At 39.7% G+C, this 27,419-nt stretch overlaps 1 protein-coding gene across 3 annotated transcripts in view; it reads right to left on the reverse strand.

Moving 5' to 3' along the window:
• ZNF318 (zinc finger protein 318) overlaps positions 1-27,419 on the reverse strand; it is a 32,014-nt gene continuing 4,595 nt past the window's right edge. Inside the window, exons 2-11 of one of the 3 annotated variants that reach the window (XR_010719973.1) lie at positions 26,489-26,634; positions 21,099-21,732; positions 18,544-19,968; positions 16,012-16,111; positions 14,971-15,257; positions 11,602-11,805; positions 11,035-11,134; positions 9,897-10,015; positions 6,085-9,509; positions 5,732-5,968 (exon numbers count right to left, since the gene is read on the reverse strand). Coding sequence is in view for 1 of the 3 variants with exons in the window: in XM_066178612.1 (XP_066034709.1) it covers positions 6,753-9,509; positions 9,897-10,015; positions 11,035-11,134; positions 11,602-11,805; positions 14,971-15,257; positions 16,012-16,111; positions 18,544-19,968; positions 21,099-21,732; positions 26,489-26,634 (5,772 nt within the window). In the remaining 2 variants the exon portion in view is untranslated. Of the gene's footprint in view, positions 1,358-3,965; positions 4,086-5,731; positions 9,510-9,896; positions 10,016-11,034; positions 11,135-11,601; positions 11,806-14,970; positions 15,258-16,011; positions 16,112-18,543; positions 19,969-21,098; positions 21,733-26,488; positions 26,635-27,419 lie in introns of those variants that run through there. The other 2 variants (XM_066178612.1, XR_010719974.1) reach the window with 2 other exon arrangements.

Here is a 27,419-nt window from a genome sequence, read left to right on the forward strand (position 1 = left end):
TTTGTTTTTAAAATAACATTATTTAAATGAGAGAAAGGAATCCACACATACAGAGTCTTCTCGGATGCTGGCAAAAGAGCTTAAATTAGAGACATACCCATGACCAGCAGGTTTAAGTAGTAAAAATACAGAGAAAGTCTCACTGATTATTCACATTAATAATAACGAAAAGAATGTGCCCTCACACCAAAGAGAGGAGCAAAAGATACCATTCTAGTCATGCAAATCTGCACTCACCTTCTCAGAAGAGGTTTCCAGAAGTCTGGCAATTCTGGATAACATTTTCTTTGCTCCTGTGGAAAGTAATCAAGAGCGGCAAAGACAGAGACTTGTTACAGCAAACTACGTTCATCCTAAAATCCCACTTGCTGATGGATTTGACTGTTACTACCCCAAATCTTAGGCCCTTTTAATTGTTTCCCTCCCCTCCGTATCAAAACCTTTCAATAGCTTAACAGCTAGTCTGGAAGGAATTTGTCAAGCTGTTTGACTGGAACGTTAATGGCCAGTCGGCCACTTGAAAAAGCAGCAGGTGCTACAGCTGGGGTTTGAGCCAGATAAGGGAGAAGGCTGACAAAAAGACCCTTTGGAAGTGGAGTAGCTGGGGAGGTTATCGAGGTATTCACACATAGGCCTGAAGGTGTTCATTCCTCCCAAGGCATAACTGGCTAAACTACACTGTAGTGAGAGGCAGCTGTCACGTCTTAAAAGGTGACATAAACCACAAAGACCCCCCAAAGTGCCCTCAAACTAATTTCTGAGATCTTTCACCTATTCATTCTTTCTTCTTTTCTTTATACGTTTTCTTACATGTTATTTTTACACTTCCACATTGTTATATTTCTACAGATCATAATCAAACCAGCTACAAGCCTCCTATCCTTTGCAACCAAATAGTTCTGAAATAAACCTGGCACATATATATATATATATATAAACACTGGTCATTTAGTGTCATTTCACTCTAATCCACCCCAAGGCATGTATTATTAACAGGAACCTCAGTTACCCACCTTCAGGGATGGGTCGTAACAGAAGCATAATACAAAATGAAAACAGTTGTCAATGAACACACTGTGAATGTAGACAGCTCACTAGGAGAAGGGATTTGTAGAAGTAGGATAACTAAGGGCCATGTATTTGATACTTTAGTCTAGTATGCTAACCATGTAAAGCATACAGTTTCATCTTACAAACCTGAAATAAACCTTGAACCTGTAAGCCTTTCTTGCATTCAGAAGCACAAATTCAACTCTTGGAGAAGTAATTACATGTCATTTTCTATTTTGGATGATCTCTCTTCTGTAGACATTGTAGCAGCTTGAGGCAGGTTGTCCATGCCTGTATCTTGTATCAACTGCCAGACAGATCAAATGTGAATGATGAAGGACTTACAGCAATGCAAATATGGGATTTTTTTTTCACCCGGCCAAACTGAATCCATTGCATGACTTCACTGCACTGAATACGTAAAATAGAAGTGTGAATTACTTTTGTAACCCTAGCTTGGACATGACAGAGATACACTCATTTTGAGCTATTCTCTCACCTTGGTAAAGCAATATAACGTGTGAAACCAACTAGCAGAGGACGTGAAATTTAAACAGTACCTGGAAAGCACCATATTAAATGGGTTTAATTCCATTAAGCCTACAGTTCTTAAGAGAAAGTGAAGTGACTGATATCCCTTTGCTAATGGACTTTTTATTTTTTTCCCCCCACTAATCAAGTATGTCTAAATACCCATCTTGGCAGGTGCCTAGCTACAAGACTCCTCTCATCTAATTATTGGCATTTACATTTAATTCCTGGGCTTTTTTTCATCTCTGACAGGATACGAATACAGCTTAAGGTGAGATCTGATATGAATACCATCCCTATCATTTCTTTATGAGATAGCTAATACAGGGCTTTTCATCCATCACAGCTACAGCAGCTCATAAAGTGTTATTTTGTTTCTACATTCATCCAAAGTTTGTAAGCAAATTAAACAGGGTAGTAACACAAATGGCTCGTAGTATTTCAGTGCTGCTTAGGTTCTGGCTGAAACTCCCCCACAAAAGCAGCTTCTTGAAGAAAAATTGTATTTGATTAAGAATTGAAAACATTACTGTCTGTAAAATGAAGATTCTTCAGTCAGGCTGCTGGGAAAGGGAATACCGATTGCCTTGAAGCAGCTCTGCTGCAGGTTTTATTTCCTGCAGGTGTTCAACTGTTCTCCACCACCTGCCCAACCAACTCTAATGGCTCTGCTCTCTGCTTCCCCAGTTGATGGACAGCTTCCCGGGAATTACAACAGCAGCTTGACTCATTTTAACAGAGCCTAGAACTGCTAACATACGGTAATCAGCCTTCTCATCACAAGCAAGATGACAGCCCAAGAAGAGGTGGAGGTGGGATCAGAAAACAAAACCCAGAAACTAATTCTAACTGTGGAGCCTTGGATTTCTGCTCTAAGGCAGAATAAAACAGTCTGCAGCTGTGTTATTCTGCTCAAGTTGGCTACAAACATGAATACATTCATATTGTCTGAAAACAGCTGACAGAAAGGATAGTCTAGCAAGCATAACTTGCATCTCTCTCTTCTTCTTCATGCCAGACAGAAGCAGAGGAGTCAAGTAAAATAGATTTTATGGCTGCTTTATACTCCCACACTGCTGGCACGTAGGCTGTTTGCACATAGCCGTGCAGCAGGGACAAAAGGACTGAGTTCTGTCTCAAAGAATGATTTTGCTCCCTCCAACCTTCTGTAATGTTCTGAAAGAATAATAAACGGACACAGTATTACATCAGGTGCCACATGAAAACTTGCCTCAGGTGGTTTCTCTTGCCCTCTGCACTGAAGAAATACAGTTTTGTCATGCTTTGGGATGCACTGGTTTGGTGGATGGTTGTGGGTTTGTTTTTTTTAAAATTTCTGCTATCATCACTTACTTTCATAAGATATTTCTAAAAAATGTTTGGGGTTTACCAGGATAAAAAAAATAATCGACCTTGCCCACATTTCCTACTGTTTCCATGAGAAAATTTAAGTTCTTTGTGAAGCTTCTCTTAGGTAAGAATGAGCAGAAATTTTTGGCAAAAATTAAGGAATCATAACACCACAAAGATTGGAAAAGACTTCTAAGATCATTGAGTCCAGCTGTTAACCCGGCACCATTGTGTTCACCACTGACCCATGTCCTCAAGTGCCACATCCACATGTCTTCTGAATACTTCCAGGGATGATGATTCTGGAAAATCTGTGCCAAATGGCAGAGACCTTATATCTTAATCTACTACTTATACTTTTTACCACTAGGGCACAAATGCATTTCAAAAAAAAGTTACTAACAGAATTATGGTTGCTACTTTTCTTCCCTGCTCACACACTATTCAAAATTCTAAAACAAACAAAAAATCCCCCCAAAAGCTCATCTACTGCTTAGTTAAAACTTAGTCAAAGACAAGATTCCAGCAAGTAGAAGCAAGGTTTACCTACCCAACAGACTACCCCAGGAAAAATTACTGTGTTTTGTCTAAAATATTTGAAGGTTTCTTCTCCTTTCCAAATATACACTCAAAGAAACTGAAAGAAGTATTAAAAATCCACGTGGCCTTAAAACAGATTGATAGGATGACCGCAGCATTTCTATGTCTCTTCTCCCACTGCTTCTTAATCAAGCTTGGTTTTGCAACATCCAGCAGAAAGGATGTGCCAGCTTCCATCACGACAAACTAAAGGTTACGGCATCAAATGAAGACTTAAGAGTTAATCTATTGTTCTTTGAATTTACTAGGTATTTGTGCCTGGTTTGAAGTAAAGATAGAAACATTCTAACTATATTTGTTTCATTCCTATCAGAACCTTTCTGAAAACCAGGAAAAAGGTAACTTCCTATGTTTTATGCAGTTTTTAGAGAACTATGTCAGGAAGGAGAGGTATTGCACCATTCAAATAAACAAGTAAATCCCCATTAACTCACCCCTCCTCCTGAGGATCTGGAAGAGTCCAAGGCCAGCCCAGATATTAGGCTTCCCAGTCGGTGCACTATGCTACAGCTCTGCCAGCACAAGGAACGAGTACAGTGGATAAATCATTTACTCTGGAAACCACAGGAGAGAAAAAAAAAAAAAAAGGAAAAAAAAAGATAAAATACATAAATAAAAATACATGCCATTTTATGAAATTACAGTGTTAATGCCTCTTGTCTGCCAAATTGCCTAGATGTCATCACCTACACTACCCAAAATGTTCTTGTCCATTCCAGAGGTTCAAGGATAACCGTTTACTCCTTCCCCAAAAGAGACAAAGTTAATCTTCCTTCCAGGACTAAAAAGCCCTGCCCCCTCTCAGGGATAAAGAGCATGAAGATAAGTAGTATTTAACTTAGACCACAGGAAAGTTCAGATTCCAGAAAGCTTTAGACATATATGGGGTAACAACTCCCAGTTTCTCCTTTGCAAAGTTCTTGCTTGCCCTTGGTGCTAGCTCCTCTCCATTCATGGCCAGCCAGGTTCAGCACTGACCAAGACCACTACTTGTAGAAGCAACTGTAGAACACAGAACAAGGGCAATGGAATTATATTATCCTTTCCTCAAAAATAAAGTAATATTTTAAATTAAGTTCCACACATATAACACAGCATTGAATAAGGTTGTCTGAAGAAGACTGTCCAGATTACTCCGTTTGCCACTGTATGCACTGAGACCTTCATGAAAATCAATCTGCAAAAGGAAACTAACCAGAAAGCATGCGTGTATTCCAAAACAGCACCATTTAAAGTGCAGAACTCTAGAAAAATTCAGCCTTCCCTTTAATATTTTCCTTCCCTGCACTTATATCTCTCAATACAAGGCAGGTAAGAAAATCAATTCCCCTCTTCCTCTGTGGATTTACAAGAGACCGGGCACTTTACTGAAAAAAATTGGAAAGAAAATGTGGGGGGAAATTTATCTGTCAAATGTAAACAAACAAACAGAGGTATACTATAAAAAAAATACAGAAGAACACCAAGCAGCAACTACAAAGGACTTCTTTATAAACAAGGATTTAAGCAATCTCTATTCATTGCCCAACTCCATCTTAAACTATCAAAGCATGTCAAACCTTGCTTTCTTTGGTTTTGACAGTAAATCAGCTATCTGATGAAAGTAGGGCAACAATACTAACAAAGATTTCCTATATTCAATGCAGCAACTGCTTAACATCATAAAACCAGCTCAAAGAGACTTTCTCAAAACTCTCTTCCCTTCTTAATTACTTTTTTACTGTTTTTACTTAATTACCTCTTTACTGTTGACTTGACCATTTATACTAGATTTCCAAATTCAGCTTAGACAGTTCTTACATTTCTTGTATGAAAACCACCATAAGACTCTGAGAAACATTTCATACCTTCCTCACACATAGTCATGGAAAACGAAGACAAACGGTGATTTTGCCTTCTCCAGAGGTCCATGTGCAGGTAGCGATTATAGAAATTCAAGCTCTGCTGGGGTCCCTCCCTGACGCCCCACCTCTGGTTTTACACAGGGTTCAGGACTTCAAACAAACTTCCACTGATGATGTTGACAGTAGTTCTTCCATTGACTTCAGCTGGAAATAAACTGTTTTTTATTGAGCAGGCTAACCATTGAGTATCTTCATCCTCTACAGTTTCTCAATTTTATCAACTACTACAGAAGTCAGAAACTAATTGAAATAAAACACTTTTACTGAGTTAAGAAAAAAAAAAAACAAGAAGAAAGTCTTGTTGATCTCCATATGTTTATTTTTTTTAACAATTTACAAATAAAAATGTTATATTTATCCAAGGAAATACATTTAATACTTTAGTGTTTAACAAGCTATACAAATGAGAACCATCACACTCAATAGCTCAAGGACCATTCAGGGTAGGCATGCATGTGTCTGTATCACATGAAGCGAGTCCAATTCCTGACACCAGGGTTCTGATCTTCTACTTCTTCAGAGCTGGTCAGCTGCTAAATGATTTAACACAAATAGTTACTGGATCACAATAAAATTAAAGAAAGCCCATTTCAAATCATGTAAGTGACCTCAGTATGACTGGTCCAGGCGTCAGGCCACAGAGCCTTACCGATTAGTTTTCTTCTCCAAATGCCAGTCGGGACAGATTTTCTCCCCTTGCTTAGTGGTGTGGCATCCATACATGTGCTTATACAATACAGTAAAACACCTCAAGTACAGATGTAATACAACAGTAATTACAAATTACAGAGACAGATAAATAGACAAACAAAATCAACTCTAAACACATTCTTGCATTTCAAACAACAAAAGTAAACAAACCCATGCATTACAGTTCAAAGAAGTTTTAGTTCTTCTGCAAGTCTCCATTTCCTCAGTACTAAATTGCTGTTCTTGAGCTTCTCTCAGCAGGTGGGCTACTCAAGGTGCTACTGACACAAACTGGGTGAGCTGGAAAACACCCAGGAATAGTCAAAGAATAAAAGCCCCCAAAATAAAGAAGACGCACGCATTATAAACGAGATTCCATTTTAATAGCAGAGTGTAGAAAAGAAATTGGCAAAAAAATTCACATGAAAAAACATTTTACATAATTAATTATGTACAGAATAAAGTACGTGACTGCCTTCTGATGATTTACGTTTCACTTTAGTCAAGTCCTACCACAGAATGCAAAATACACCCAAAACTCTCAACTGGAACAAAAAGAAAAACAAACAAAAAACATACATAATCCCAGCTCTGGCTCCTCAAATATTGGGACTGGCTGGATTTACTTCAACCCACTGGGCTTTCTGCTATGCTTTCAGCAATTCCTGAATTTACTGTAGCTTCCAAACTACTGTCAGCAGCTTCTGTTTGCTCAGTCTTCTTGCTCTGGATGGTGCACATTCCCTTGCCTCCTGAGCCACCCACGTTCCCATGTGTTTCTTTGAGCCCAGGCAATAAAGTTTCCATGCACTCAGAAGCCTGACCTTCTGTGCTGCCTCTGTCGCAACTCAGTGACGGCATTTCAACAGTGCCACCTTTGCCCTCCTTCACCTTCACAAGTACCTCAGATGTGGGAGAAATGCCCTGCATTTCTGGAACTGGCATGACCACTTCTGTAGTGTCACTATTTGAGGTCTGTGATCCAGGCTGCAGCATAGGTTTCTGAGAAATCCGTGTGCAAATTTTATCTTCACAACTACCAGAAGTCAGTGTAGCAAAATCAGCAATCTCTGTTTCATTTACTGTTCTTTCAACGCCCAGTTTTTTATGTTTACTTGATTCCAGACTAATGGATGCAATAGTTTCTAGTTTTGTGACTTCTTCTGTATTTTCTTTTAAAAGTCCTGCTGAAAGGAGGTTGAAACATTCATGTTTTACCTTACTGTCTCCCAAACTGAAATCAGTGCTTTTCAACTCAAGCTCTGCTTTCTGTGAGGAAGTCTTCATGTGTTTCACATCCTCTGATGGTCTCTTGAAAAGAAAATTATCTATTCTTACATCAGATCTAGTGTGTCCTAATGACTTTTTTTCATTTTCAGCTACTAATTCTAGACTGGATCTGATCTCAACAATGTTTGAGCAGGTATTGTCTAACCGCTCAACTCCCTGCTTCTGGGTTTGGTTATCTAACACTGTACAGCCTGAAGGTTTAGGTTGAACTTTTTCTTGAGCTTCTAATAGGGTATTTCTAGTTTCTGTCTGTCCCTCTGCCAATTCTGAAGCATTAACCTCATTAGAAACAGATTTTATTTCTGGATTTGGAGTATTTGATAGATGCCAACCAGTTTCAGAACAAGAATGAGTTGTGACTATCTGTTCTTTTCCATTACTAGTTCTGGAAGTGCCCCAGAGCAAGTCTGGACTAACAGTTTCTGAGCGAGTTCTACAGTTATCATTTAACTTTTCCTCTACCAAATGGGAATTTCCCAAACTTTGAATTTCATTCTGCGTCTCAGGTAACAAAGTCTTTGGGTGTAGGCTATGCTTAGGCTTTAATGCTTTTATTTCCCAGTCTTTCGTCTTTGTGTCTTTCTCCAAGGTGCCAGGAACATTTGTGTTTGTAACTGGAGATTTATTTCCATCTTCCTGTCCAACCTTCTCTTGGACCTCAGTTTTGTGTAGATCACAGAATTCCAGACCGCCTGCCTGCTCTCCACCTCCTGTATCAACGAGTCCAATTTCTGCAGGCATCTGAATAGCAGAAATAGGGTTTTTTTCTGGTAATTCTGTCACTGCCATTTCTGATAGGTGAGGCTGAAGTGATTTCTTGTTCATTTCAGCCTGAGTTTCAACAGGAACCAAACCCCCTGTCATTTGATTATTACACTGTGAGGAATCCACATTCCCAGAATCCTCTTTCAATGAGGATGAGCTACTATTTGTTCTGTGATTTGCAGGTAAGTCTGCAGGTTTTGTTATGTTAGGGTTTTCTCCATTTGGAAGCACAGAACTCGCAAGTTTACTGTCAGTTGAACCCTTTCCACCACTACTGTAGAAAATATCATAGAGATCCTTAGCATTGGCTGTGGCCAAGCAAGAATTCCGCTTCTCTATCTTTTTTGCTTGTTCACTGAAAGCAGTTGAAGGTGGTGGTGGTCTCACAGGCATTGCCAACATTGTCTGTTCACTTTCAGACACACCTGGAGCTACTTCATCTGCAGGGATGAGAGCTGCTGGCTGCACTGCTGGTGGAGGACAGGGTGGAGGTAGTCTATCTGCAGTCTGAGAAGACTCATTTTTCTCTGCTGCTTTCAAATCCTCCTCTGAGCCTTTTAAAATGACTTCTTCTCCTCCAAAAGCTTTTGATATTATATCTGGAGGCAGTAGAAGATCTGCACTTGTTTCTTTTACCACTGGCAGTGGTTTGGTGGTAGTTCCAGAGGATTTTATGGATAAAAAGGTGTTCAAAGGTGGTGGTTTACTAACTGTTGCAGTATTAGACTTCCTGAAAATCATGGTGGGGACTGGTAGATTGGGGAGAATTTTTGTTGGTGTCGGTGTGGAAACAACTGGTATCCATGGGCTAGTGTGCGGAATAACAGTTTTCCCAGACAGCTTGATTTCAATGGGCTTGATATGGGATTTCACAGACTGACACTTGTTCTCCTCTTTGTTTCCTTCTGTATTCTCTTCCTTTGGAATAGCCCCTGGGGTTTTATCCTCTCTCTCTGTCTTTTTCCAGCTGAATTTCCCAAAGGAGGTCTGGCTTGGTGATTCCTTTTTAGATTCCTCTTTCTTTTCTTCTTTCTTCTCCTCTGTTTTCTCTTCCTTCTTTAGCTTTACCATGATACCCATTTTTCGCCCAGAAGAATCTGTTTTGCCTGGAGTTTCATTATTCCCTTCTCCAGACTCTGGCATGCTCTTTACTTCCTCCTTCTTTATTATTTTTGGGTTTTTCTCATCCTTCTCTTCCTTCTGTTTCTCAACCAATTTCCGTTTCAGCTCATTTTGCCGCCTGCGCTCTGTTTCCAGAACTACAGCCAATCCAGCTTGACGGTCTAGATTTCTCCTCTCTTCATAGAGTGGGTTTTCATCTATGTATTTCTGTGGAAATAAACAGCAACATTTTAGCCACCATTTCTGTGAGAAATAAATAAATATATGCAGCTCTCTGACAATTTTGACTTGTTCAGTAAGTGCCATCTGAACACTAAGAGGACAGGGAACTTTTTCCTACCAAGAAACTGAGGTACTACAAACTGCTTGCAGCAGTGCTGTCACTTTACAGTAGACACTTCAGCTTCATGCAGATACAATATCTCTATGTATTGTTGCAGTGGGAAGTTCTGCTTATTTAGTTCAGTAGAATATAGAGAAGATAACCAAATACATATACTCCAAGGAGTTAAATGTCATTCTTCAGGAAAGGAAGACAGAACAATGGGAAGCTAATGTAGGGAATGTCTCTTTCCTAGCAGACCAGTTACCAACCTTATATTTCTCATTGTGGGGATGACTTTTCACATGCTGCTCTGCTGAGATTTGATCTCCAAAAAATTCCTGACAGAGCTGGCAATAATATCCAGTGATGGGAATCAGAAACTCAGAGCCTGAAAAGGCCAAAGAAAATTATCAGAGAAACAAAACTTAATAAATGCCAAGCTCTTAACAAAATTGGTCAAAGAATAACAGCAAAACCTCCAGTAGTGTTCTTCTAGGGACAGTTAATGCAGCTCTCGTTACCGTTACATTATAGGAACCACAACTACCAGGAACAAACATGTAAAGTGAAGATGTTTATTACTATGGTTCAAATTTAAGTGCTCTCCATTGTATTAAGGTAATGGAGTATTCAAGTAGGTTAACATTTCCTACAGTCTTGATCTATTTTCCATCTTTCTGGTATAGTCTGTTCAAATACTAAGCACCTGGTTTATAAACAGAACACAAATATTTTCGTTGAAGTTCACCAAGGTTGCATCCTTGTGCCTACAGAACCCGCTACAGCTATCTAAGACACTGCAGGTTCTTCTTTAGTGGGCACCACTAGAAATATGTACCAGATTAATAAAATGAGTTGGTCACTGGCAGGCCTTTTAGACATTCATATTTTAAATCCTATATTATTTACAACTCAATTACAGCTCCTTCCATATGTCTGTCTCAGATTCTCTGTATCTGCATTCAGGTCTCCCTGAAAATTGACTCATCGGTCAATTTTCAGGGACACCTCTGCTAAAAATGTACTGAACGGAAAGGTCTACTACAAGACTGTGTGGAATACTGTGCAAGATCTACCCAAACACTGCCAACTCCTGTGGTCCTGCTTTGAATTCTAATATGTTGGCAAAAATTACTTCAGAACTACACTGAAAGACAAGTGGTATTCAAAATAAAAAACTAATCTCTAAAACGAAGAGAAGAAACCACATTTTTCCTACACTCTTGCTTCATGACCTTTTCCACAAGAACAGCAAAGAAACTAAATAATTTGCTTTTTTCCTAATAATACAGTAACTATATGTGCTCCTGTACTAAGGTAAAGTTTTGAAAATTCCTTTCTCTGAGCAAGGGGAACCTGCTGGAGGGCAAAGAGGGATGACAGCCGAGTTAATAAAAATTAACATACCTTTGGCAGGAACCGTTATCTTATCAATGCGTTTTATGGAGTCTTGTTTGGTCTCACTCTGGGTCTTCGAAGCCCAAGGTCTGTTGTAAGGATCCAGGGTCTATTTGCACAGTGACAGAGGTATACAGGCTCATATATTACACTAGCAAGGCAAGAACACTTGTCTTTTTGCTTTTTAATATCCTTTTAGAACACTGAACATTAAAATCAACGTGCAAATGTTTACAGGAACTAATTTTCCTCTCTTTTCCCTCCCATTTTACAATTTACAATGACAAAATAACCTGCAAAAAGTGTAAAATGCAAATGACTGCAAAGAACAGGTAAACATGTGAAACACAAGTGGCAAACCCCAGCAAACTGAACACAGGCCCCATTTACAATATTTGGAATACACCAGTAGCTGTACAACTGCTCAAGTCCAATATTAGGGGAAAATGATAAGCTACTTCTTGGGCTCATTATTACTTCAGGTTCTCTTGTAAAATGTAGTTCTGTGATGTATGTTTTTGTGTTAATACTCATAGCAATATGAAATGCACTTAGTGAAGGAAGCCTGCAACATACCTGTCTGTGTTTCTTATTATGCATGTGTGTGAAAAAGTCAAACATGGTTCCGCAGATGGTATTGCAGTCTTTGCACCAGTGGTTCCCTGCATCATAATATTCATAAATACTGGCCAACTGGAAAGGATGTTTGGAGGACTGTGAAGAGGATTCTGCTGGCTTCGGGCTTCTACCTCTTGATTTTTCATTAGTAGTTTTTGATTCCTAAATTGAACAGAAGGAAACACTTCTCTAAGACAAGGCAGGACAGACAAAATGCTTTAGAACTCAGAACCTGCCTCCAGCAGAAGCCATACACACCAAAAAAAAAAAAAAAAATACATCACCTGCTTTTCAGAGCCCAGGTTAATTCCACCGTTTCAGAGAGCTGGTATTGCCGACTAAGATGCTGCGTGGCTGCAGTGAAGAGTTTCCAATAAGGGTCCCAGATGTAATGGCTGGATGGTTGTGGGTAATCAAGGAACCAAATGAACAAATTCCCTGTGGCATGCACCCTTCCCACTTTATTGGTTTCACACAACAGTTCCAATTTACTATACTAGCCAAACAGTGCCCAGAAGACCTCAAACGGCTTCCCTAGAGGCACTCAGAAGTTACTGTGAAAGTAGCTTGGATGAAAGCAGAATGGAAAAGGAAGCAAAAAACAGTAGACTAAAAGTATTTAACTCCACCAGTTTTATCAGATTATTTGAGTGTTCCTGAAATCTCCAGAAAACTTGTTGCTTAATAATAAGATGGTGTTTTGTTAATTACCTAAGCATATAAGGTGAAGGATCTGTGATTTAAATGCGATGTTTGCACTTACATTAACCTGTACAGAAAGACGCCATATAGTGATATACAGACATTTCAGGACTCTATCCAAAATTAATATTAAACTAACACTTGTAGCAAAACAAGTATTATCTGAAATACACCATGAGTGAGCTCTGGTAATTTAGATTACAATAGTACTAGATGTATTTTGAGCTTTGAGTTACATTTTCAACAGCATAAACTCCATCATGTTATCATTTTGCATGGCAGTCCGGAAAGAACAGCAGACTCGAGTTGGTTGCGTGATTTCAAAGTTATTAACAACCAGCACTGAATAAATTTATTTAAGCAGATTCAAAATTGTCAAATAACACCTGCCTTACTTTAAATTCCTTAACACCACTCCCCACAACATGCATTGTAAATCAAAGAATGAAGAGACAGTCAGGCGACTCTGCACCCTCCAGATATCCATATCCCAATATAATCTAGTTCTTGGTAGAAGAATAAGAAGGGACCCAATGAATATTTGCATGTATTCTGTCAGCAAGAACATAGCAAACATTCTCTTGAACAATAAGATCAACTTATGATCTGCAGAAGGTGCATGGAAGGATGTTCACAATGTCATACAAGCATCAATGTTTATGTCATTTACAGACATACACCTATAAAAATACTATCTCTATCAGAACTTTAAGAAGACAATACTTCTCAGATAGACAGCTGACAGCCCACTCTTAACTCCAGCTTGTGCATTACCCCAGCTCAAGGATGCCTTTATAATTTGCTACTACTTAGAGCCCAGACAAGGTCATCTGTCTAGCACAGTAACACTCGCTTCACCTCTGCACTGACTGTGTAACTACAACACACAGAAACAGGGTCAGCAGCAAGGGACCACGAGGTATCTTGCAAATAAGCAGAAAGGCAAAGGCTTTTGCCCTCAGGTTGGCATAGTCAACCAATCTCAGTGTTGAAAGGCCTGCACTATCTTTCTTTTCATGAAAAAAAAGTTAACATTCAGAACTACAATGTGAATGTTAGAGGCTGAAGGCCGTGTCTTATATGCCTACATATGTATGAAAATATTAAATGTTCCTGTCCAGAACTCACAATTTTCCATGTTAAAATAAGGAACTACAAAAAGGAGATCAAGTCATTATGGGTTTGGATGACACAGACAATGCAAATTAAAATAATGAGAAATATATTCACACATGTCATATCTCAAGAAAAGAAAACAATATATCTTAACGAAATGTAGGACTTAACAAACATTTTTGCCTACTTTGGTTTTATGAAGTGGTGACTGAAGCAAACGATTTGTTAAAGTAAGTGGACAGTAAACATCAGAGATGTTTCAAGAAACAACAACAAAAAAAAGCAAGTCTTTAAATTAAAGAAACCTAATGAGTTTTCAGACCACAATAAAGCATAAGGAAAATTTTACAAGGTAAACAGATTTGGGTGACTTTGTAGGAAACACAGAATCACAAAATGGGTAAGGCTGGAAGGGACCACAGTGGGTCAGCTCATCCAACCTCCATGTTCAAGCAGGGTCATCCCAGAGCACATGGCACAGGATTGTGTCCAGATGGTTCTGGAATATCTCCAGTGAGGAAGACTCCACAACCTCTCTGAGCAATCTGCTCCAGTGCTCCGTCACCCACACAGTAAAGAAGTTCTTCCTCACATTCAACTGGAACTTCCCGTGCATCAGTTTCTGCCCATTGCCTTTGGTCCTCCTGCTCAGCACCACTGAGAAGAACCTGGCTCCACACTCTTGACATCCTCCCTTTAGATAAACTGATGAGGTGCCCTCTCAGTTTTCCTTATACCTCTTACCCTACTAACATTTTCCTCTCTGCAAAAAAATATATATGCTAAGATCTACACAAAGTTCATCTACAATTTCTCATTAGCTATTTCTGTTACATATTTGAATAAACATCTGAAAAGCAGGATAATTGATTTCCTGAATACAAGCATAACCTTTCAGATGGTAATATCCATCCTACTTTCAAAGTAAAACTATCTTCTGGAATGCAATAAGCCTGCTCTGGTACCTCCAGCACACAGTAGTACAGACCATATCAGAGAGACCATACTGATGCATACTGACATTTCTTAAGAGAGAACACATGAACATAAAAAACATGTTACGCTGACCATCACCTTTAAGCCTTGTGATTTGTTTCATCCTTACCCAGTGAGAAGACCAACATGCTCCCAACTTTGAGAGAGCATTGCTGCTATGAACAGTCCTGCCTGAAAGGCCATGACAGAAATTTTGTAGAGAAAAAAAAAGTCTGTCCTCCTGGTATTGAGACCAAACAGCTACACACGATCATGATACTGTTCAATCCCACCAACACCTCAGCACAACCAAGATAAAAACCAGTTAGTGGTGCTGAACTGCACAAAACCTGAGGGACATTATATACACTGATACATTGACTCTCACCTGCATGCACCATCAAAGCAAGTGTATGAGAAGTGGTAACAAATGACATCAAATGATCCTCTAGTAAATGACTGAGACCAGCAGTCTCCCCAGAGCCCTCTTCTCTTAGTGAGAAAATCATAAGCACACAAACTGTAAGACTTTACCTTGTTGGAGGAAGATGTTTTCTCTACACCTTTTGCGTTTTCTGACTTGCTGCTCTTTTCCGAGGAATCTTTAGTTTCCACAGATGGTTTCCGGGGTTTTTCAAATATGTTGATCCCCAGGATTTGTGCTACTTTATCAAGCTCAGACTGCTTCTTGTCGGCTGCATCAGCTTCTTTATGCAGCTCTGCAATCTCCTTCATAATATTCTCTTGTAGTCTGTTCACCTCAACCAACAAGGGGTCTTTGTGTCCATCCTTCTCACGACGTTTTTTCCTCAACATCTCTCCTGAGCCAATCAAGGAACCAGAAGAGTCAGAAATGCAAAAGGAAAACTGACTTTGGATCTGTACAATAACTCCAGCAACAAGTAAAATACTAATATAAAATATTAAGGCTAAATCTTCACTATAAAGTTGTAAAGATGGAACTAGCTCTCAGGTACAGCATCACTAAATCTGCATGATGTGCCTCTATAAGGACTACCATAACACACACCCTAAGAGAGGCATCATAATCCTCCAGAGTATCAATTTAATAATCACTATTTCCCTGTGTGACCAAACAAGCAAAAGTTAAACTGCATATTCTAACCTGAAAGTATAATTTTCCAAAGGTGAGGGAATTAAGCATTTACCTGGACCAAACAAATTTTAAAGACACAAAAAAATAGCTCTCTTGGGAGAGGACTTTTCTATCTCCAGATAAGATTCATGAAAATTTGAAAGGCACAATAGCATCTTCAGTTACTACTTCTCACTTCTAAAGAAACACTAAAATGCATAAATTACTATTCCTTTAGCTTATCAAACCAAGAAGGTGCAAGAGCAACTGTTTGCTCAGATTTTGATGCAATTGATCTTAATATAGTAACTAGGTCACTGTTTTCTCAAGAGTTGTGCATTGCCAGGAGTATGAAAATAGATTATGGCCTGTTATTATTTTGGTCCTCCTTCTCCTGTTAGATACCAGGACTTGTGACACATCCCAATGGGGGAGGAAAAAGAAGCAGGGGCTGGGGGGGGGTGGGTAATGTACGTTACCTTGCTGTTTACGTAGCCTGTCCAATTCAGTCTTGAGATAGTAAAGCTTCTTCTGCCGTGCTTCTCGATCATTCTTCAGTTTTTCTCTCTCTTCTATCACCTAAATAAATTGGAAGGTGTCCGGATTTTTCTTCTCTTCCCAATACAAGTTAAACAGTCTTGCAAGAATGACAAGAAGACCTCAGCTTTCCAGACACAAAACACTGCTTGCTATTCCCAAAATGTTGAGTATTTTAACACAATAAATACCCTCTCCCTCTGTATCTGAAGGTAACTGTATTGTGGTCACGGTTCAACCCAGTTTGCAGGCTTTTTTTTTTTTCTTTTGGGCAGTGTATTCCTCTAAACTTCTCTGTTTGTTCCACCACTTCCCAAGACTGTTAGGTTCAGCTGACTATCTTCTACAGGGCTAATCAAGATCAATGCCAAATGGCTGTTCAAAACTCATGCAGTATCTCTACAGTTAGCATGTTCCATCAGCCTTCACAGCCCTTCACCTTGCCTCCTGCTTTGACTCTGGCCCATTTTAGCTGTTAGCTAGGTTTGCTTCAATCTGACATGAAGCATCAGGATGAAATTTGTTTCTTGTTCAGTAAGGTAAACTGTGCCATGAGGAACTCAGAAATCCTTTTTTCATTGGTTTTCATTGATTTCATAGAAGGAAACAAAGCAATATGCTAAAATGAAACCTGGAAAGTTCTTTCAGTTTCTTTTCCAGCTTCATTTTTCAAAAAACAAATCCCAATTTTTTTTACCTTCACAAGGCTCTTAAAACTTACCATAGACTCCTCCCTTAACAAACAAGTGATCTTGACTTCCCTAGACAATCACTTCTACTATAGTAGTGTCAGTGTTGGCAGGATCCCTGAATCCTTCCTGAAGTAGTTCTACCAACACAGTTCAGCTACCTTCTAAACACCGTAAGGAGATTTTTATTATTATTTTGGTTTTGTATGCTATTTTTTTATCATCAAAGTACCATTCCCTCCTGAGTTTTCTGCAGCATGGGGGCATCAAGTGGAGTATGCAAATTTTTATACTCAAAGCCATCTCAGCAAAAACCCAGCGGACTAAACCCAAGTCAAAGATTTCTGTAGTGCAGATAAAGCCTTAGAAGTTCTACCAAGAAGCACAGATGAGCTACCAGAGTATGTTAGGGAAGGAGAAAACCACACACCTTTAGCCAAGATAGCTCTTCCAAAAGTACTGAATTTCATGAAGAATGAAATTTCAGCTGTGTCAGCTGAAGAAATTATTATTCCTGCAAGCAGTGGAAGCTCACATACCACTTGCTGACGTAGCACTTCATACAAGTGAAGAAAAGGCTCTTAGAATAAAAGATTGTATTGCAGCCTCAATAGCTAAAGGGGGTTTGAAAGAAAAAGGGATACAGGTATTTTACCAAGGCCTGCAGTCACAGGAAAAGTGGCAACAGTTTCAAAGTACAACAGGGTAGATTTAAACTAGATGTAAAGAAGTATTTTTTTTACAATGAGGATGGTGAAGCATTGAAACAGGTTGCCCATAGAGATTGTGGACTCTCCAGCCCTGAAGTGTTCAAGGCCAGGTTGGATGGGGCTCTGAACAACCTGGTCTAGTGGAAGGTGTCCCTGTCTGTGGCAGTGGGGCTGGAACTAGATGGTTTTTAATTGTCCCCTCATACCCAAATAATCCTGTGCCCTTATTTTAACAACAAAGACCAAGTGGACACCAGCCTGAAAACTCAAGCAACTTTTGGGAATCTTCCAGTTGACAGCTGTGCAACTACAGTTTCCTATTTTAAAGTACATTCTTCCCCATTACTCTCTAACTATTGTACAAACCAAGATAATTAGTTTGTAGATAAGATGAAGAAAACATTAACATGCATAACCGGAACCAGAGCCTCCAAGTAGAGTTTCCCCTAAATTCTTCTAATTTTGTGATTTTTGTAAGAGAATTGATAGAAATGTAGAGGGAAGATTGTATGTGACGGTGAATGGTGATATCCTTTAGTATGTATTTAAGAATGTCTAATACAGGTATAACCATGGTATTTTGTACAATGTAGCATGTTCAGATGGAGCCTCCTGTGTTTCAGTTTGTGCCTCTTGTTCTGTCACTGGACATCACTAAAAAAAACCATTTTATTTTATTTACACTGTCCCTTCAGATTTTTTTACATATCTCCAGATATCTTCAGGTATTTTGATATCTAAATCTCAGCAGAATAAAGCCAAGCTGCAGCCACATGTGCTTTCTCTGTAAGATTTTGTTGGTCCAAAGAAATCCAACTTTGTTTTTGATTTCATCTGTTCTGCCATAGCTGATGGCATACAACTTTGGGAGGTTTAAAATACACCTTTTAGAAGTGTCACAGATTAATACAGACAAATGCTCAGAAATCTTTAATGGAAGTAAACTAGATCAAACTATTTTTAAACTGGAAAGACTCAGGAAAAAAAAAGAAAAGGTGCACCTGAAGAGAAAAAGCTTCCACCCCACCAATCATGCAATCCAACATATTTTGAAATATCAGAATACATAACATACCTTCTGCTTTTGAGCTGCCCGATTTTTTTCATCCGACATCCTTTCTGAGGTATTTTTGAGAGGGTGCGACGACAGACGAAGGGGTGCTTTGGAATGAGAAGGGGTGGTAGGCACCTGAACAAGCACAGAACCATCTCTTTTTACATCTGGGACATCCTTTCCCAGTGAGACTGTCTCAATCACCCGGAGATTAGGACGTGTGGGGTTCGCTGACATGGCCATAGTAAGAAGACCATGAGCTTCTGGTAGTGTAGGATTAGGCTGCTGGGCAGCGGGGTACATGGGCCAGCCAGAGGCTGCATATGCCATATAGTGCCCATATGCATCATATCCCGGAGGAGCCATTGTGGGAGGGGCATAGTTTTGGGGCATTTGAGCAGCAGTGTAGTGGGAATAGCTGGGAATTTGGTATTGGGAAACAGAAGTAGGTGTAGGTGGCAAACTAGGAGGAGTTGGTGGAATTGAAGGGATGAGAGAGACAGAAGGGAGAGGCTGTTCTGGTGCGTGTGGAGGTATCTCCTGTCCCACTGGCTTGCTCTTAGCGTAGTCTGATTTCTGCAGAGAGGACGCCTCTTTAGACTGCTGGAAAGAGCCCGGAGGTGAGGCTGAGCGCTGCTGGCCTGACTCAGGAGAGCGAGTGTCACTGCGGCTGCGGCGCAGCTCCCAGGCGTCCAGCCTGCGAGCCTCTGAAGGGCGACGATCTGGAGAACGCGACGCCAGCTTTTTGCCATGGAGGCGCTCCTGGGTACGAACAGCCAGTTTCCCAATTTCAGCAACACCAATGTCAAGTCCAATGGTTTTAAGTAAGTCGTGGATCTTTGCATACTCTGCATTTGGCTCTTCTAAAGGATCCATCTTGACAGCTGGAGCAGGAGAAGGAGGTGGACTCATTTTCTGTATTATTATCTCATTGCCACAACTCACTGGGGGCTTCTCTACGGGGAGAGATTCAATTTTGGTCTCTTCATCCTCATCACCATAAAGAAATTTCTCTTCATCCTCAATGTCAGGAAAGCTACGCCTCCTCTTCTCCTGAGCACTGACAGAATCAGCCATCATGCCCAGAATTCGAGAGAAACCACTGCCATCCTGACTGGCCCTCTCGTGAGGCAGCAGGAAGTCAGTATGGCGATCAGTGGGCTCTGACTTGGGCTCTGCTTTTTCCTTGTGACTTAAGAAGCTTCCAAACTTCTCTTCAAATGTCAAAGTGTCTTTGGGAGGCCCAGGGAGTGGGTTCCACTCATACAAACCTTCACACAGCTCCTTGTTTGAAGACTCCTCAAGAGAGCCTTTGTTAAACCGTTTGAGAAAGTTTTCCACTTCAGAGGCAAAAGGAGCTATGTTGTTGCTCTGGGGCAAAGAAGACTGACTAGAAAGAAGAGGAGGATCCTTGCTGGGGGCTGGACTGCTTGAAAAGCCCTCGGGCTGCAAGAGAGGAGATACTATTTACTTATAAGGCACTATGCACCTCACAGAACAAAGGAACATGTTCATCTCTTCCTGAGCTCACAGCTGAATAGAAGTGTTAGAAGAGACAATATACAGTTGAAAGAGAACACAGAAGATTACAAACCAAGCTGCCTGATGATTCTAGAATGCCATATCCAACAATGAATGCTTATCTCAGACAACACGCAAAATCACAATAATATTTCACAAATTTTTTGCAAGCATAAGAACTGAAATTTTAAAATTGAAACCCTGTAACATAATTTTGGATATGCTTTAAGTTTGGTCATAGTCACATAGGATTTCAATACTTTAATTCAGGTAAAAACTACTGCATTGGGGTGATTCTCAGTCCCTTCTTCAGATATTCATAATTAATGCCATATTAAATAGCATTTCCAGTAATAGGTACGGAATGGGATCCTCAGTATCAGAGCACTCCTGAGATAAATATGGCACTGTCAAACCAACACTGATCCAACAGGCAAATCAAAGTGACGTGTTAAAACACAAAAAGTCAGTTTATAACATTAGTCACAGCCACTGATCTGTCTATTGCTCTAATTTTGAGACTCAATTGGTATATGTTTGGTACAAATTACGTTGGGCTGACCCCAGCCTACAGTCCAAAGGGAAAAAAATAAGGAAATTTGAAAGTTGTTTTCAGACAGAGGTACTGTGGATGCATTACGCAGCTCTCCAGGTCTATAAAGAAACGAGAAAGAGACTGTGACAGGGGATATAAATCAATATCCTGACTGCCTGTGGTACTATGAGAGTCAGCTTTTCTATGAAAGGTGGCCCAGATCTCTGCATCCTGGGTTGAATTTCCACAAAGACATTTTATTCTGTCTCAGATTATATATATATATAGGTGTATATATATATGTATATATATGATTCCTGATTAAATGCCATAACCATTTAAAGTTTCTAATGCAGTTTGAAATTATACAGCCCTACAGAAAGATATCTGTTCTCTTAAGAACAGAGAAACAAACGTTTGGCTTTTTTTTTTTTGTTTTGGAAATCAAACTAACATTCTGTATCATGAAGTAACTGTTTTGGAAAGTAGAAGCACATAGACAGACACACAGAGACCAAACCTGAACAGCAGACTCTACTTCCGTATCTACTCGTTTCTTCAAAATGGATTTTTTGGGCATGGGTGGGATTTCTTCAGGCCTGTACGTATACCGAGGCTCAGAAGTCTGTAACGTGTTAGTCAAGCCAGGGATTGTGTAGCCACTGCCTGAAACATCATGATTCAAGTTTCTACTGCGCTCCTCTTCCTCTCTTTTCCTCCTTGCACGGTCAAGCTCTCGGAATTCTTCATTCAGGTATGACGGGCTCAGGCTTCTACTACGGCTGCGGCTTCGTCTGCGGTAGTTTCGTGTTCCTGATGAGAAACCCTGATGCTCTCCACTCACACCATGCATCTTCTCATCCTTTTCATACCGTGGACGCTTTATCTCTCGTCCCCTCTCCTCTGCCCTCAGTGGGTAGGGGGATCTCCTCAGTTTGTCACTGTCTCTGTCAGACCCACGAGGCAGCTCCTCCCGACGGCCGTAGTGTGAACTGTAATCGGAACGGTGCAGGAAAACGTCTCGGTTGCGGTAATCTTCATCATGCCTCGGAATGAAGGCACTTGAAGGCTGATCTTCATGAGCTGGGTACCTCTCAAGGCCTCGAGGACATGTGAGGCCTCTAGTGAATATTGGACCATCAGCCATATCATCCCTGTGTAAGAAAAGCATAGAATAGAAGTACTTGAATCAGAGTAAACAAAGTCTTACTCCTACTCAAGGCTAAGAAATTTCCAAACCAGCTTCAAAATAACTTCTCTCTCTAAACAGAACCAACATTTTATGTACTTAAAAGGCAGGGTAGAGAGGGAGACTTATTTTTAATGGTACTGTACATCCCTCCTAGGATGCAAACACAGTGACATGAACAATTAAACTGTGGAATGAGAGCCTTAAAAATTGATAGGATGGATTAATTTCTGTGAATGTTGAGAGACTACATGCTTTAAAAAAACCCTTACTATCATATTTCAGACCACAATCCCTTTCCTCGCCTCTCCCAGTAAGATGCCAAGGTCAGATTTCCTATGAATTATTTAAGGTGTAATTCACTTTCACATAGGCAAATGTAACCAGATCCTCTTTGTATTTTCAACTGTGGATAAGGACCACTAATTATGTCAACATTTTCTTTTGCAACAGATATGCAGACAGCACTATCACTAATCACATGAACCCTATACCTAAAAAGAAGCACTGTTTCTGATATCTACAAACCATGGAGATTAATTGTAATGGTACTGTTCTTCTGTGCCAGCCCCTGCATTATTACACACAGTGAATGTGCAACTGTCACAACATCAGAATAACCAGCTTCTTGGAGTCTCTACTTTTGCACCAATTCCTACAGAAGCCTACAATTAGGAGTACTGTTTTAACCAAGGCCTTTTTCTCTGTGCCTAAAAACTTTTCTGGGACTTTTCTTTAGGTAAGTTTGTTTCTAAAAACTAAACCCCTTTAAAAGTTACCAGCTGCTGGTTTTACTCATTGATATTTCAAAATCTAGCAAGATCATCCAAGAAAGAAAACGTGCTCCCTAAGTGACATCAATGAGACAGAATACTCTTTCCTGAGTGAATCAATTTGAGATAAACTATGTATAATGGCCTGAATCCACAAAAACCACCTCCTCCTACTCCAAAAGGTCCCTCTATAGATTTGAGAAGGGATAAATCAAGTCATGCCAGAAGACATCTTCAAAAAAATCTGCAAATAAATTACAGCCCCAGTTTTCCAAACAGACAAAGAATAACAGAGATGGACAGACGAGGTCTTTTTCTTGGGTATTTTCACAGTTTGCATACATATATTTAAGAACAAAATCAACACAAAACTTCACTTTAGCTTGCATCACTGCTGAGTATTTATTAGATACTTTAACAGTCCAACACATCTTATAAAACAAATCTGGCATGCATCTGTACTCATTGTATTACATGGTATCCTTCCAGTTTTCAGCAAACTACACATATCCACCTCCTCCAAAAGCATTAAAATATCTGAAGACAGCTCAATTAAATTTCATAAATAAATGCTGTTTTCACAACCTACATAAAGGTGTGTTTATTCCCAGTAGCATGTTTTCTGAGAGCCTGCTAAACCTGTACAAGCTGCATGAACACACCTGATGGAGTAACAGATGTGTTTCACCATATACCTTCAGCTGACTTTTGTGCAAATAAAATTGTTTAGATGTATGTCTGATAGCTGTCACCTACAACTCAAACAATGACTGCAGTGACAAAGCACAGGAATTTTTAATCAAACTTTGGAAAGAAAGGAACAGCAAACCTACTATATTTAAAACTAGCAAGTCATTCCAAATACTCTGAATAGCTAAAATGCAGATTTTAAATCCAAAAATTAAATACAGGTGTGAGACAAATGATTACTTGCCTTACAAGATTCTTTGAAACATGTTTTCTGTGCATGCAGTCCAAAAGAGTTACATCCCTCTGACTTGGTTTGGGTGCTTTCAGTCAGTAATTTCCTCTAGTGGCTACTGCATTCCCAAGAGAGGATACAAGGTGGTACCACTGTAAGCATTCCAATTCTTTCACCAACAAAGAATCCATGAATCACTGGATTTTGCAGTTTCAGAGATGCAAAAGTGACCATAGGCTACACACACATGATGCCTCAGAGACCTCCAGCTAGTGTAAGGTAATTTACTTTTTCGCATGTTTATTCACATACACAAAACCAGAAATTAATAGTGATGTTCTGCTGTCAGCAATCAACAGGACTCCACTTTAATATACAGTCTTTGAATAGGGAGTCAGATGAGTGCTCATATTCAAGCCAACTGTTACTCTTGATATTATGCCAAAAAACACTATTTCAGAACACAGCTTAAATGCAGACCAAGTCTCTGCAGTGATTTGGTCTATCTTTCTGTATTAACCTCAGATGAAAGAATTGGTGGGATGCTCTCTATAGCTTGTGCCAGCTCAGATAGTAGTAGAATGTTTTAAAAATACTGAGAGCCAGAGAGATGGAAGACAGGGAGAGAAAAAAAGATTTATTTTTCACTTTGACAGATTGAGATTCTGGAAGACAAAAGAACACTTACTGGTCCAAGCAGGAGACTGAAGACACAGTCCAGCAGCATTCAGTGTGCCTATTTAGACATGTGCAGGAGACCAGCAGCCCTAGAAACTTGGGGCAAGTTCTTACAGATGTTTTAGGACAGACCTGCCTGTGAACACACACCTTGAGAAAGTCTCCTTGGGCATCCTGAAAATCCACTGCTGCAGGAGACCCTAAAAGCCTCCCTGATTTCCCTCCTTTGGTATTTTATTCCCTTTATAGACTAATGAACCTCTCTACCATCCCAAGGCCCTACAAATTCCAGAGAATAACGTGTCAAAGTGATTGCTTGAAATATCAAAGTAGAGTAGTTAACAAAAATAGCTGAGAATAACTAAATTCAGAATTATTTACTCCATTACTTCAAAATTTGAAGAGGCATCTTCAGGAAACACTTTTTTTCTTTTGCTTTTTTTTTTTTTTTAAATTAGGATGAGAACATACCACATGCCAAATAAAAAAGTGATATGAGCAATTACAATAGGGATCATTTTACAGCCCAGTGATAAAGTGTCCCAGTACCAAGGCAGCCTCTCAGAGATGGGAAAAAATACATGATGAAAAAAACTAGATAAACAATGTCCTTAACCAAATACCAAGTGTCATTTGAAAACAAATAGAATGGCGAGCAGTGAAGAAACTTAGAATTCAGAAGCAGTACCTAGATGATCTAGGAAAAGCTAACAGCTGACTTGGCTGTCACATACTTTTAGCTTCTGGACAATGGGCATCACTCAGAGAAGTGCAACCAGTACAGATTAGACAAAAGGAAAAGTAAATGTAACAACATGAAGTTCTTGCATACTTACACTACAAATATAAGGAAGTCACTTAAAGATTAAAATCTACATGGTCTCACTTTATCCTCTTCTCATTCTAACTCATCTGTCACTTTTAAACCTTCTCTGGAGTCTACTCTTACCATTCTTTTTTGCATCTATGCGCTCTGTAATAGAGAAGTCAACTGCTGTGATTTTTCACTCTTACATTAATACCTGATGTTACTTTTAACCATGCATCAGCACCACACAACAGGTTAAATCTAAAATCTCACCTGAGAACATGAAGCAATGGGACAAACACCACCACCCTCAATTTGCCAGAAAAGTGCCAGTTCCCGACATGTCACTTCCTTTTCCTTCCAATCATAGCACTCTCCCTGAGCATACACACTCATTTCATTTAGAAGATTGCAGACTGCACAGGGGACTTATAAACCAAACACTGATGCATGGAGAACTGAGGTAAAGGTATAAAAGTGACAGTACCAAAAACCAAACTCTCATTTGGCTTTCTACACCTGCTGAAACTTAACTTTACACCTGAGAAAGACAGGAAATTCATTTATTCTGCTCACTTCCCTCTCTCAGCTTTTCTGTTTTTTAACAGTTGATGATATTTGCATCAAAAATGGAAGTGGTAATGTTTTTTTTCTATGCTGGACGGTTATCCCTGACCTGAAAGTGCAACTGTATGCTCCAGGGCTCAAGCTATGCCGTCTTAAATTTTGCAATTCAAGACAAAGAGAATTATTTGCAGTTTTCTGATTTTCTTTCTTTTGCCAGATTCTACCTGTTCTCCTACTGAAGGCAAAGACCTCCAAATTTTATCTACTAATATTTACACTTCACCATTCACAGCAGTATTTTTAACAGAAAAGAACTCTCTCCACAACTGTTTCTCTCCAATTCCAGTCAAGGGATCCTAAGAATTCAAACACTTCCTTTATAATGTATGAGACTGTCTGACTATGTTCTCTTTTGCAACATTTTTAAGTCAAAGTAATAACCTCCTTCAAACAACTTTAGAGTTTTCTTGTAGACTAGTCTCAAAAATCAGGAAAGTAGACAATTCCTTCTAATAAATGGGGAAGTTGAAGCTTTACACTATCCTTATACTAAACAACCCTCCTTTCAGTAAGGACTAGGTAGGTTCATAAGAAACAGAAGGTGGCTGAAGTAGTGAAATATCAAATGAAGTGCTCCATGTGACATCCCACCCTCAAGGGGAAGGAAGAACCGGAGGGATTGACATCACAGTCCCTCCTGCAATATATGATGTGCAGGCTTAGTTTATATGGGGTTTAGAAGCAGCTGACAAAAATTAGAGAAGAAATATCTGTTTAGAGCTACACAGGCAGAGACTTTTGTTCAGGAATTCCCTGCACCACAGCTTGGGAGAGGCGGGGAGAATATTCCCGGGAAGCATCGCTACATGCTCACCCTCATTCCCTAGGCATTCAGTGGGCTAATGAGATGTTTGGTCTCAGCCAGCAGAGCCATTCCCAGGCTGTGTGAATCCCCACCTGCACAGGACCATACCTGTCACTGAGGTTATCAATGGGTGAGCCCAGTCTGTCAGGCAGCCTCCTCCGCTCCGGTGTGCCAATGCAGTACCGGTCATTACCCACGGTGATCCGCAAACTGTGCTCCAGGGAGGACTCGGAGCGGAGACTCGGTGAACGCCTCTGTAAATTGAAGAGAGAGTGCAAGCCCATCAGTCAGGGGATTTTAATCTCAGCTACAGAAAGGAAAGTCACTCTGCTCTGCTTAATAAATTCAACTTGGGGGTATGGATCAATTAAAACATCAAACTAGATGAACAACTGTTCCAAATACTTCAATTTTATTTAGTTACTGAAGAAAGAGGAGGGTATTGACTGCATTTGACTTCTCATCCCAGGTGCTAATAATATGCTCTATATTTAAATTATCTAGAAATTTTCAACTCAAAAATACATTTCATAAAGCACCATTTTGGAAGATGTACAACCAAAGGGAAAGTCACAAAGTCCCAAATTTGCTCCTGTTCTCTGATCTTTGTAGAGAAGCAGCTACATAAACATTGCATAAAAACAGTGCCAGGAATTTCTTAATAAATTGTCTGGATTTTTGGCCCTTTACAACTTTAGTAACAACATGAACCAAAGTATAAACCGGTGTAAACAAAGATTTTCCTAGCAGTGATGTTTTTAACAGTTTTCCTCACCTCATGCTGCTTTCAGCAGATAAGCACAGCATAATACTAAAAATACCAATGGCACTAGAAGCACTTTCTCTAAGTGTCTAAAATTCCCACTTCCATTATTTATTACTGGCAGAGATAAACCAGAGTAAACTAAATAAAGTTGCCTCTGAAAAATCTACTGCAGAGAAGACCTGAGCTCACTGTCTCTGCACAGACCTTCCTTTGTACACATACACAGTACACAAAACACCACCACTGGTAAGTTAGGCTTAACTAGTTACACCT

Source organism: Chamaea fasciata, unplaced genomic scaffold, assembly GCF_029207755.1.
Source record: "Chamaea fasciata isolate MVZ Bird 193981 ecotype frontalis unplaced genomic scaffold, bChaFas1.0.hap1 SCAF_3, whole genome shotgun sequence".
In the NCBI taxonomy this organism is placed as follows: Eukaryota; Metazoa; Chordata; class Aves; order Passeriformes; family Sylviidae; genus Chamaea; species Chamaea fasciata.